This window comes from Leuciscus leuciscus (genome assembly GCF_965113295.1).
Source record: "Leuciscus leuciscus genome assembly, chromosome: 12".
In the NCBI taxonomy this organism is placed as follows: Eukaryota; Metazoa; Chordata; class Actinopteri; order Cypriniformes; family Leuciscidae; genus Leuciscus; species Leuciscus leuciscus.
Genome location: NC_138736.1, coordinates 17,328,634 through 17,342,573, shown reverse-complemented (window position 1 = coordinate 17,342,573; position 13,940 = coordinate 17,328,634). Strand labels below are relative to the sequence as shown.

Sequence of the window (13,940 nt, the reverse complement as noted above, 5' to 3'; positions counted from 1 at the left end):
CTAGTACTTATTCCAATAGTGACTAGTAACTATTCTTTTGTTACTAGTAACAAATAAAATAAAATGCCATTGACTTCTATGGGCATCTGTCATTCAGATATCAACTATTCAGTTCTGACTAGTATGTATTCCAATTGTGACTAGTACATATTAGATACTAGTAGTTATTTATTAGGTACTAGTACTTATTTTTTAGATACTCGTAACTATTACTAGATACTAGTATGTATTCAATAAACACTAGTACTAAGTCATTAGATACTAGTACTAAGTCATTAGATACTAGTACCTATTAAATAGATACTAGTACAGATTAAATAGATACTAGTACTTATTCATTAGATACTAGTACTTATTCAATAGATACTAGTACTTATTCATTAGATACTAGTACTTATTCATTAGATACTAGTACCTATTAATTAGATACTAGTACTTATAAATTAGCTACTAGTACTTATTCAATAGATACTAGTAACTATTTATTAGATACTGGTATTTATTCCAAATGTTACTAGTAAGATTTTTTATTTTACTAGTAAGATTTTTTATTGAACTATCCAGTGGCCGTTCTGACTAGTCATAACATAAGACGAGTAAAAAAGCAGTTGTGACTAGTAAAATAAAAAAATCTTACTAGTAACATTCGGAATAAACACTAGTATCTATTAAATAGGTACTAGTATCTATTGAATAAGTACTAGTAGCTAATTTATAAGTACTAGTATCTAATTAATAGGTACTAGTATCTAATGAATAAGTACTAGTATCTATTTAATAGGTACTAGTATCTAATGACTTAGTACTAGTGTTTATTGAATACATACTAGTATCTAGTAATAGTTACTAGTATCTAAAAAATAAGTACTAGTACCTAATAAATAACTACTAGTATCTAATATATATGTACTAGTCACAATTGGAATACATACTAGTCAGAACTGAATAGTTGATATCTGAATGATAGATCCCCATAGAAGTCAATGGCAAATTTTTTTATTTGTTACTAGTAACAAAAGAATAGTTACTAGTCACTATTGGAATAAGTACTAGTATCTAATGAATAAGTACTAGTATCTATTTAATAGGTACTAGTATCTAATGAATAAGTACTAGTATCTAATAATAAGTACTAGTAACTAATGAATAAGTACTAGTATCTAATAAATAAGAACTAGTATCTAATGAATAAGTACTAGTATCTAATGAATAAGTACTAGAATCTATTTAATAGGTACTAGTATCTAATGAATAAGTACTAGTATCTAATAAATAAGTACTAGTATCTATTGAATAAGTACTAGGCCTAGTACCTAAAGAATAAGCACTAGTAAAGAATAGACACTAATACCTAAAGAATAAGCACTAGTAGCTAATGAATAAGTACTAGTACTTAATGGAATAGATACTAGTATCTAAAAAATAAGTACTAGTAGCATGAAAATAGAGACTAGTCGGTTTAAATGATTAAATGTTAAAACGGCTTGCCATAGTGTTAGTGGCCAAAGGATCCAAACAAAAGAGAGAGAGAGAGAGAGAGAGAGAGAGAGAGAGAGAGAGAGAGAGAGAGAGAGAGAGAGAGTTTGTAACATTAATTATTTGATCAAATATTTATTATTATTATATATTTTATTATAATAAAAAAACTGGAGTGGAATATAGTTAGTATATTTAATAATTTTATTTACTTATTAAATTTTAATTTAAATACAATAATATTTATTTTTAAATTATTTTTTACTACATTAGTAACATTTATTCATTCATTCTTCATTAATATATTTTATTTATTATTACATACCACATTATGTCTACCGTCCGATACCTTATTTGAACTTTTCCTGATTGTTGACATTTTTAAAAAAAATTTATTCACTCCTGATAAACTCAGTGTTGGTGTTGTTGTCTGACGTTCAGAGAGGGTTCAGGACTTCAGCGTGTCTAATGTGTCTCTTTCTCAGTTCAGTGTGTTTGTTTCTGTCATTGTTGTCTCAGTAAATCTATGCCGTCACGCCCACGGCCCCTCCTTCCTCCACCCCGCACATTAATAGCGTCCGTACAAAAGCATTGTAACACAAATGCATGTAGACAGGCCTCATATTGGCGGTGAACAGGATATTAGGGGTGTGACAGGGCCTGTATTAAGGATGACGTTGATTTGGGGGAGATATTGGACGGCCTGCGGGAAAACGAGCAGTGTGTTTGTTTGCTGTTATGTCACTGGAAGCTTCCAGACATCCACACACCCTGCTCACCTGTTCCTTCAGGCCATGAAAATGAGATGGCTTCTGTAGAATTATAGCCTACCTCTTTCCACGTACACCGCTCGGAATACAAGACAGTATAGGTCATAAAATGGGCTCTGCACCTGCTGGTCTCAAATCAGGAACTGACGCAAAACAAAACTAGATCACTACCATCATTATTAACTGAGTTTATTTACACTGCAAGCACCCGATGTGATGCGTTGCAACACTCATTCAACTGACAGACACTGTATTGCTATGAGCCCTATTATACCCCTATTATACTCACCCTATTATAATTAGTTACACACAGGCTGCAACCGAAATCTCATACTTCCCTACTATATAGTAGGCAAAAATCCACAAAACAGTAATAGAATAGTGCCCGTATAACCTACTAGGCCTACTTCCGGTGAGATTCTGAAATGCATATCCAATGGACACTTTACTGTCCCATGGGGCCATGGGAGAGGATTTGTGAATGGCAGGGAAGCGATGCAAATAGTGCTGGTATGTCCAACCCAATCTCACGGCAATTCGTACAAATTTTACGAGGTGGCTAATTCGTACGAATTCATTCGATCTCACTCATACAAATTTGTAAGATTTTTGCTAAATCTTACATATTTTACGAGTTGCCCAATTTGTATGAATTCGTACGAATCACCTACACCTGACCCCGCCCCTAAACCTACGATTGGGTTTAGACAAATCGTACAAATTCGTACGAGTGAGGTCGTACAAATTCGTACAAATTAACCTTTTACTCACTCGTGGTCGTGGAATTGGTCTTGACATAGCTTTGGTAGGTCACAGAACAATGTCGACATGATGAGTGTTGTACATAGAGAATACATTCACACATTCATTCATACTAAATAGCACAGAACATATTTTTTTAACAGTCATAAATTACGTATTTAAACGAAGTACAATGTGTGTGATTTCGGATTTTTTTTTACCTTGATTATCTAGTGTCAGTGCAGTTAAATTGATAATATTACTGAATATTAATTGTTCAAAAATATGTTTTCAAAACTCGTAAACAGAGATCATCAGGTTTGTTTGCGGGCAGGTTGCTGTACTCTGTCATCATTGGGCCCTTAGGTCAGTGGAAACGTGGGCCGGTTCTAAAGGAGTTTCGCAGATCCCCTAGCAGAGCACTAAGTGTGTGCATTTGCTGTAGGGTCAGTGTCCATCTACACTTAGACAGATGTGAGGAGGGAAGATTTGTGAGAACCTTTGTTTGGCAAAGTAGAAATGCACTGCAAGACACTCTTTGTAGTAAAGCATCTTTTTCTTTTCTTTTTTTTCTTTTTTGCTTGCATTTGTGCAGCTGGATGGTTCAGTCCTAGTTGAGCAGGTGGTGGGTGTCTGTAGTTTAGTTGTTGATGGCTTTAAGTAGATAAAACAAGAAGTTTAGAAGTTCACTTCCTGTTTGGGTTCATTTCAGGATGGGAGGTGTAACACTTTGCATTTGGCAATCACAGACACCTGCACTCTCTTAATAAGGAGTATTTCATTGTGTAGTCAGTTTGAATGTATGTTTCTCTATTGAAGAGACTGAGGGAACACACACAAACAATTATGTTGTTTTTCCTAGAACCTGACCCTCACAAACCTCAAAACTAAGTTCCTTGACCTTATTTAGGGCCCAAGCCCTGAAAGGGCGAAGGCCCTATTGTTTCCGGAAGGATTTTTTTTTTATACATTTTTTTTTCTTTTTTTTTTTTCTGCCTTTTTGCCACTTTTGGGGCCCTTAACATGCTCAAAAACTCTTGAAATTTTACACACACGTCAGAACCTGCGGCCATCAGGGCCGGACTGAAGCTGGTACCCGGGCGTGGCAGGGGGGCTCGACAGCGCCCCCTGGAACGGGATCCGAACACTTGTCCATAAATCAAACACACTTGCATGTAATAATATGAAACTCAGTACACATAGATCTCATCGGGCCGAACAACTTTCGTGCTCTAAGTTTTACACCAGCCCAACAGGAAAATCGGTTATTATACGTTGTTTGGAAAACGCATACAATGGAATGTGAAATACTCCTCCTAGGGAATTCATCCGATCGCCACCAAACTCGGTGTGAATGAAGTCAAGACATTGAGGTTGAATTCTTGCGAACGGATTTTTGATATCTCGAACGGTTTGGCCGTGGCGAGGAAATGAATTTGTGGCGAATAATGGGACACATGAATCTTGATGAAACTTCAGCAGTGTGTTCGTTGTAAGAGGCTGATCACATGGATGTGACTATTGTGAGTCAAAGTTATAGCGCCACCAACTGGCAGCAGGAAGTGTGTCACTTTCTAAATGTTTTTGACAAAAGTGGGGGGGTTAATTTTATGTACAGTCACAAAAATCAGTATGCATATTGGTCTCATCGAGTCGGACAATTCTCTAATTTACAGTCATTATCTCCGACGAACAGGAAGTCAGATATTTTGGTTTGAAGTGTTTTTTTGGCGAATTTTCTCTCTCTTTCTCTGTCTCTGTGTGTGTGGGGGATTTGTCTGTTAGGAGAGACTGCTTTTATAATTGTTTTTCAAGGTTTCAGGGGCTTTTGGGGCCCTTAACGTGCTCGAAAACTCATGCAACTTTGCACACAGGTCAGAACCTGCGGCCATCAGGGCCTGGCTGAAGCTGGTACCCGGGCGTGGCGGGGGGCTTAACAGCGCCCCCTGGAATGGGGTCCGAAAACTTGGTCCATAGATCAAACTAGCTTGCATGAATTAATATGAAACTCAGCACACATATAGATCTCATCGGGCCAAACAACTTTCGTGCTCTAAGTTTTGCGCCAGCCCAACAGGAAGTCGGCTATTATGGGTTGTTTGGAAAACGCTTGCTGTGGAATGTGAAATACTCCTCCTAGAGAATTCATCCAATCCCCACCAAACTCGGTGTGCATGAAGTCAAGACATTGAGGATGCTAAATTGCGGACGGATTTTTGATATCTCGAACGGTTTGGCCGTGGCGAGGAAACGAATTTATGGCGAGAAAAGAGAAAAACGTAGTGTTATAACTTCTGCATACATTAACTGATCTTGATGAAACTTCAGCAGTGTGTTCGTGGTAAGAGGCCGATCAGATGAATGTAACTATTGTGAGTCAAATTTATAGCGCCACCAACTGGCAGCAGGAAGTGTGTCACTTTCAAAATGCTTTTGACAAAAGTGGGGGGGGGGTTAATTTTATGTACAGTCACAAAAATCAGTATGCATATTGGTCTCATCGAGCCGGACAATTTTCTAATTTACAGTAATTAGATCCGAGCAACAGGAAGTCAGATATTTTGGTTTGAATGTGGATTTCTTTGCAAAATCAGCCTCTGAATTTTTACCCACTCCTCTTAAGTAGTTTATTTTATTCCCACCAAACTTTTTCAACTTGATGAAAATACATTAAAGATGCTAAATTGAAAACAGATAATACATTTCTCAAACGGTTTTGCTATGGCAAGGGATTAAAGTAATGTCAAAAAAGGAAACACTAAAAACCTATCTTCTAAAAATGTAATTATGAATGAATGAATGAATGAAATATACTATATCTATATAAAATATACTAGGTAACGGTATGTGACGGTGAGGAATATTTTACCACCGGTTAATCAATGTGTGACACCGCTGGGGGCTTTTGAATTGCTAACTTAAAAACGAAAGTAAAATATGTTCGTCTGCACTGACATGGATAATGGTGCAGAGCGAGCGTTTTCAATGAATTCCTATGGAAGTAGGAATGAACTAAAAAACGTTCGCTCTTCTCTGCCCGTTCCTCGCCGTGGACGCACACATATATTTATTTATTTTTTTTTACTTTTTTTTTGTATATATAATGTATATATTTTTTTGTTACATTTATATATATATAGGCTATATATATAAATAAATATAGCTGCGAGCAGCGATGGAGGGCCCAAAGCCGGTGACACCGCCACCCCGGTGGCTTTAGTGTAACTAAAGGCACCAGGGTGGCGGTGCCACCGGCTTGGGCCCGCAATCGCTGCTCGCAGCTATATTTTTATGTTGATTTCTTGAGAATAAATTAAATGAAAAATATCTGCTGTAAAAGGGAAGTTAAATGCATATTAGTGCCAGATTAGTTTATTAAACACTCACACAAACACACAGCCATTCTGCATGAATGGGACTGTCTTCTTTAGTCCACTGTGTTTGCTCTCTGTCCTCAAGAGACAGCGTGTGCTTAAACTTGAACCCTCATAATGAGGCTTTGTAATTATTTTGCTAATGAACGGGAAAGAATGATGACTGAACGGCAGACCTGTGTGTGAATGTGTGTGGACAAAAGGATTCAATAGGAAGCTATTTGAGTCTGTGTTTATTTACTTGTCTGTGTGCTGTGCTCTATTAATTGTTATCACTATTAATGTCAGCACAACTAAAATAAAAACAGCCTTTTTTATAATGTGGTGGAACCCAAATTTCAGACCTTTATAAAAAATGTAAAAAAAAAATCAATGCAATGCTACACCGTCCAGAGGGAGACTTTTTTTTTTTTTTTTTTTTTTTTTTTTTCACAGGAGGGGGATAGAGAACAAAGGAGAGACATGCATTGGCCGGGCAGAGGATGAAATGGATTATGTTGAGTTGGGAATTGGTGAGAGGAATAACATCCTCGAGTTGTGTTTAAGGTTTCTTGTGCTGAGCAATCGGGCAGTTTAGTCTGAATCTTAATGGGACAGCAGTACAGTGAAAGTGCTTGTTTGATGAGATCATGTTTTTTTTTAGACTCAGCAATTTTCCTTTGATGTAACTCAGGTGCAGCTGGTTTCCTGCAGCCATTTGACCAGCTTTTTGTGGTTGTCCAGGTCTAAGCTGTACAAGTACAGAGATCACAGCAGCAGAATATTTACTCTGAGATCTTTGAATAATATTACCGTTGTTACATGGTGTTCAGCTACACACCGATTACATGAAGCTCAAGTATAATTCGGCCGTCCGTTTTTCGTGATGATCCGCGCACTGTCCGCGAACTGTCCGCTTGAAGTAATTTTCGTCATCAGGAGGGTCCGTGAACGTCTTGCACACTGTCCGCATGCAGTCCCTTATATTATTGGGGAGATACGAGGGTCCGTGGCTCTTCCATTGGAAAAAGCGCAACGCTAACTTGGATCACGTGTGTCTTGATAACCAATCACGTTACAGCCTTGACAAATGATGTCATTGAATTTCATTCAGAGTTGTGCGGTCAATCACTGTTTGTGGATACCATAGGAATGAATGAAGCCCAAAGTATAGGCTACTTTGGCCGCCCGCGTGGCATAATTTTCATCATCAGGAGGATCCGCGGACGTCTGCACACCCCCTCCGTGCAGCCCAATTTTTGGGACTGCGCGGAGAGTGCACGTACAACAGTGCATGTGCGAGTGACTTTAGCGCTTTGCAAACAAAATCCACTAGATAGTGTGCAAGCGCCAAACGCGTCTTTCCACGCTCACGGCCAAAGGAGTAGGCCTATAGGGATCTCCCAGTCACGTGACCCCTAGCCGCGTGTCAGCCATTTTGACGGAATACTATTGCACAAGCGCACATACATGAGAATGCGGATTATCACGTTTTATGGCTGCGAATTGATTAAAATAATGAATAATGGTCACTGTATAATTATCTTGAGCCTGCTGAAATGTTCCTATAAATATATTTTCTTTCCAACTGTGCAATCTTAATAATAAATAGGCTAAATATATTTATCCACTAAGCTGCAGCAGTCCTGTGCTCGTCTTCCCATTAAGTTTTTTTTCTCTTTCTGACATTTCATACTGTTGTTACATTTTTTTTTTATTAAATTGACTATAAAAAAGATTGCTTGTGTGTGCTGGTGTTCATTCCAGTCTTTTAAAATAGTTGAATGAATGAATGCTCGCGAGGTGCCTGTAACGATTTTAAATAGGCTAACGTTAGGCTATTTAATCAATAATGTACACAGGGTAGAGGAGAACGACAGTCAACTACTTTGAATATTATAGCATTTGGGGCATAAACATGTAAATAGTGAAAATACTGACATTGAAAAATGACACAGAATGATTAAAATTTTATATTTAAATATTTAATCCAAATAAATGTTCGTGGTTCGCACTGATGTTATTCATTTGTTCTCACACACTTCAGCGTCGCGGCCACTGGCCACTATCTATTATTAGCGCAGCGGCCGTCAGCTAACTCTTCACGTCATGTCATCATAAAAAGAAATATACAAGAGGAAGATCAAATAATTAGGAATCATAGATCCATATGAAGCACCACGAGTTCTTTTTACAGGCATTAAATGTGTAGAAAAACTTCCTGACATTGAGTTCGGTGACATTTACAGCTACCTTATTCACTTCCCATCACGCTACACCGGAGCTTCATTAAATGCATACAAAAGCTTAGCAGGCTATCGGTATCACGAGTCCGGATGGGTCAGCAACTCTTTGATTTGGACGCCAGCGGGGAAGGATTTTTCAATCATCACCGCAAAGGTTGGTAAATAGATGAATATTTCGCGACGAGCTGTATTATCACCAGCGGTTTAGCATTTTCTATTCCGTCAAGATGGCTGCTCCAAATGGCGTGACGTCACGCGGGACGTCCCTATACTTGGAAAGGCTTCCGTGCTCAGCTGTGCGCGAGATGGAACAGAACGTGGAAAATGAAGTATACCCAGGGCCTTGAGAAGTGCCATAAACTTAATCATACCTGTCACACAATTGTCAGTGACTTCTCTTATAAAACAGCATTTTTTTTGTAAAATGTTTAAGAGCAAACATGTTGAAGATTAGCCTAGTCGTCGGGATGTCGATTAATTCAATGATTAGCTATTTCCTCATAAAAGCCGTTTATTCAGCATAGTGAAGCTCCTCCATTGACATCCATTCATAAACGACGGCCTCTTGTCTCCGCATTACACTTTTTCCGGCTGAGGTTGCAGGCTTGCAGGACGGTGTGCATACAATGGTGCATATACTTTGAATGGCTTTGAGACTGTGCGCGAGACGGAGCAGAATGCAGAAAATGAAGTATACCCGGGCCTTTACTTGCCCATCGCGGCACCACCCAAACTGCTTTTGCTTTTTTATAGAAATAAAAACCATTAGGCCTAGTTCGGTTGGACACCGGGCACTAGCGTCTGCTCTGCTCCTATACAGCACGAGCTGCTGAGTCGAAGCACAGTGCTGCAGGAGTCAGATTTCACTTATTACCTGACAGCGGCTCCCTGATGCCAAAAATATAGGCCTATATGAGTAAGCGTGATCGCGAATTAAAAAGCAAAAGTGAAAAGCGAGCATGTATTCAAAAGCTAACCCCCCTTCATGTTATTGGTGTTGTTGCAAGTTTATACACCGGTGACCGGTGTGAATATTTCCTCGTGACATCTCTTGTAGTTAAGGTACTGTCACGTTAGCAGAATGTCTGCAAAATTTTTCAGGCAAAAAAGGTAAATTGTCATTAGAATTGTAGTGATATATGAAGCACTTCACACAGAAGTCACTTTCAAATCAAGTAGCTTTCTCTTGGTCAATGCTGTGAATTTTGCTATGAAAGTCTTTTGTCCGTACGTAAAATTCTATTGAAATAACTGAATGATGACACCGCATCATTAGTTAAAGTGGTGTTGAAGAACATTTCACCAGAGAACTGGGAAACATGTTGTGTGACATGAAATTTAACATGCGTGAATGTGAGTGGCGCAATGCACCAAACGCAACTAAACCCATTATAATCAGTGATACTGTCTACACTGAACATGGTGCAGGATGGGGAGTGGACAATAAACTGACGCCCCTTCTATTTCTGACATATTCCATGTACTTGAGCAGCTTCTGACAACAGTGCAACTTCTGAACGTTTTGACATGTTCAGACAGCCTCAAAATGTTGTGGTGTGGTGCGGCACGGATGAACAAATTTAAGGGTGTAAGCTTTGAGCTCCCAAAATTAATAAATAAAGAGGATTCTTCACCCAAAAATGAAAATCCTGTCACCATACTCACCCGTAAGTTGTTTCCAAACCTGTTTGAATTTCTTTCTTCTGCTGAACACAAATAAGATGTTTTGAAGAATCTCGGTTACCAAACAGTTCATGGACCCCATTGACGTCCATAGTATTTTTTCTTTCTTTCAATAATATGTAGGCCTATCTACTGATGTCACCTTAGTGAATCCACTGTTGTCTGTGCAACCCAGGTCAAGCTGCATCAGGTTTTGTAACAGCTTCCTTAGACACCCATAATGTTTTCGTGTCATTAGGTCTGGGGTAGGCTGGCTCATGTAACACCTTCAATGACTGAAGTGGTTCATGTGCGCTCATTGGATTAGATTTAACACTGAAAGTGTGATCTTGTTATAATTGGATATGGCTTTACTGATTATTTCAAAATAGACAGATGCATTCTAAAAGAGCACATAAGATTTACTTTGTCATGTGTTTGCTGTGTACAAGTGTGTGAAAGAGCGTGATAGGTCCATTCAGTTGTTTATTCACACTCTTAAGGGTTCAGTTGCAATGTATAGAGAGCTGTAGAACGTGTGGCAGTTCTTAGCGCGTCTTTCACAGAATCTCTCTCTTGCACCCATATGCCGGGGTGAGTGAAAAAAATCGATTCTTTCTTGAACGATTCTGCTTAATTCACAACTATTTTGAATCAAATTCAGTTTATTAAGTTTAAATTATTATTTTTTTTTATCATAATTTAAATGAAGTTTTATGTAACAAAGTTCGGGAGAAGCACATTCAGGTAATCAACCAATCAGCACAAGAGGAAGCCGGTATAAATATAGCCTTCCCTCACCTCTGTCCCATGACAGTTTGACAGTATCCCTCCACCACCACCCCATCACCTCACTCTTGGTTTTCTATCCCAGTCAAAAGGGGGGAGTACTCTGGGTTTGGGCCAAATTCCGTGCTCGGAGCCCTCTCCCGGACAGCATGCCAAAGATGCATAAATTACTACATCTGATTTCATGTAGCCTATGTGTGAACTCGTGAAATTATTATTAATGGGATAGTTCACCCAAAGATGAAAAGTCTCATCATTTTCTCCCCATTTACTCTGTTGTTTCTTCTGTGCAACACAAAACAAGAAATTCTAGACATGCAATTACAATGAATGGGGACTGAAGCTTTTAGGCTACAACACAAAACAGAACACCATAAAGTATCATAATAGTTGTCCATACACCAAAACATGCTATATTTTACAGCTTTAGTTAAATGATAGCTTTGTTGGTTTGAAAGAACATTCCAAATTGTAAATTATCCACTGATATTCTTTCTGTCTAGTGGCTTATTAACTGCCTTGACTGAATTATTGAATCAGTTTTCATGAACATATCATTCAACTGATAAACTGATTCTTTGAGTTGCTCATTAATCAGACATCAATACATCTCTGATGAACTGTCGTGAACATGCAAAGGAAATAATCTGATTAACCATATGGGCAATTAGGCCAGGTGGCACCATGTCCTGAAGAGTGTACGATTTTGGCCACAATTTGGCTATCTGAGACAAATTTTGTGAATTCTAAAAGATTCCTCTGATCCTAGGCCAATATCTGTAGTCTTTGATTGCTAGTTTGACATGTTGACAGACAGCTGATTAATTAATGACCATTGAGATAAAATTTGACCTCCAATGAAATTCTGCCAGTGTCAGAAGTTTTGAGGAACAGTCCTGTTGTGTGACTTCTCTTACAACAACCGTCAAAACCAATAGGAGCACAGAACCTGATGACGCAATTAATGCAACAACAAAAGACCACCACTCGCTCCATACACATCGTCTTCATTAAAAAAAAAAAGAAAAAAAAAAAGAAAAGCCATCACCAGAATTATCGCTAGAGATAGTTTTTGTTTGCTTGCTACCATTTCAATCCCGCATGTAGGCCTACAGTAATTGCAGCTCACCATCACGGAACATGTCACGGATTGATTATGTAAAACTGTGAGTATTCTGTTTTTAATGAATCTTGACTATTGTACAGTCTGACGTTAAAGACAACTCAGATCCCACAGTGTGACATGGCTTACTGCGGGGATCATGTTTGTACAGTCTGACAAGCAACAATCGTATAGGACTATTGAAAATCGCACAATATGCACCCGGCTTTAGAAATGTATTGACCAAAAATTGAACAATGATTTTATAGCTTTGTGTTTGCACATTCCTCATCATTAAAAGTCTCCTCCTTTTTTTCACAATTAGAGATAGTGTGGATTTAGTGTATATTAAGAGCACTGAGCGTTGGCATTTTTCTGATGTGGGACAGCCTTGCACATTTACTTCCTGCCACATGCAGGAAGGTATGCGCAAGGTATTGGGACAGGCCCATACTGTGAAAATCCACTGGAAATAGTATAACATCCGGACACTTTTAAAATACTATTTTCACTCTCCAATCTTAATCTCATTATATTTAAGATGAATATTATTTGAATTTGTATGCAGTCAACAATTATAAAATGCTATAAATTCGATATGTAACTTTAACTGAAAGTTTTCTTCCTCCAGTGACTGCCATGACGACAGACGAGGCGGAGAGCGTTCAGAAGAAACAGGTGGTTGAGCAGCAGCAGGAAGAAGAGGACCCCACTGCACAGGAGCCAGGCCCCACTGATACAGCTCAGAATAGTCCCTCCGGCACCTCTGCGCCCTCTGGGGGCTCAGAGGAGGAACAGCAGCTAAAGCCGCGACAGCGCACCTCCGCTGGTCGCGGCCTCTCCCGCCTCTTCTCCTCCTTCCTGAAGCGCCGCTCGCAGTGCTCGGAGGGCGAGGGGGTAGAGACGGAGAGGGCTAGAGAGAAGGATAGCCAGGAAGAACCCAAAGCTCCTATAGCGGACCCCGAGCCAGAACTGCGTATAGAGGGCGATGTTGCTCTAGACCAGCACTCAATCAGCAGTGCTGAAAACCAGGTAAGAAAAGCAATATATTGCTTTTGTGAAGAAATAGCCATTATTTAATTAATGACAGCCTATCAGTAATGTAACATCATGTTTGCCATTAAACATTAATTTTGGATTGATCTAGTTTTGGAGTTTAAAACAAAAAAAGAGAAGTCATGAACAATTTTGCAACAGGTAAGATTTAGTTTACAGCAGTTGTCATTCATTTCTATGGTCTTCACAAACAGTGACTGAATGACGTACAACAGAAATTCACTCATATAAAGGCTATAATGTGATTAGTTATCAAGACACACGTGATCCATGCTGTCTATTGCGCTTTTTCAGATGGTAGAGCCATGAGGTTGATCTCATTACAAATGATGTAACTATGTAACTGAGTGTAGCTTCTTCCTGGGCGCTGGCACAGGGTACCTCGCTGACAGATATCTCTAGAGCTGCTGGCTGGGCGACACCTAACACGTTCGCTAGATTCTATAGCCTTCGTGTCCAGCCGGTAGCTTCCTGTGTGCTCTCTTCTCATAGAAGCCAGTTAACACTGTAGGCCCGGCTCAAAGTGTCGCCTTGCTGTGCCATTTCCCACCCATGGACCAGATACGTGCGCCATTCTTGCTCCAGTTGAGGTCCTCGTTGCCGAACCCTCTTGAGTTCCTCAACACCTCTCGGCAGTCGGACGTGGTGGAGCATCCGACGCCAGGCCTAGCACTCGTATGCATTTGTGTAACCTGTGCTAGGCTGGGTCCCATATGTTGTGATCCCTACGGCGATCCCATATGTG

At 39.3% G+C, this 13,940-nt stretch overlaps 1 protein-coding gene across 8 annotated transcripts in view; it reads left to right on the top strand.

The window, feature by feature from the left end:
• Window positions 1–13,940, top strand: part of epb41a (erythrocyte membrane protein band 4.1a) — a 74,247-nt gene that overhangs the window by 9,059 nt on the left and 51,248 nt on the right. For all 8 annotated transcript variants that reach the window (XM_082186708.1, XM_082186705.1, XM_082186707.1 and 5 more), the window contains exon 2: window positions 12,771–13,171. In XM_082186708.1, coding sequence (XP_082042834.1) covers window positions 12,779–13,171 — 393 coding nt within the window. In that variant the 5' untranslated portion in view covers window positions 12,771–12,778. The remainder of the gene's footprint in view (window positions 1–12,770; window positions 13,172–13,940) is intronic.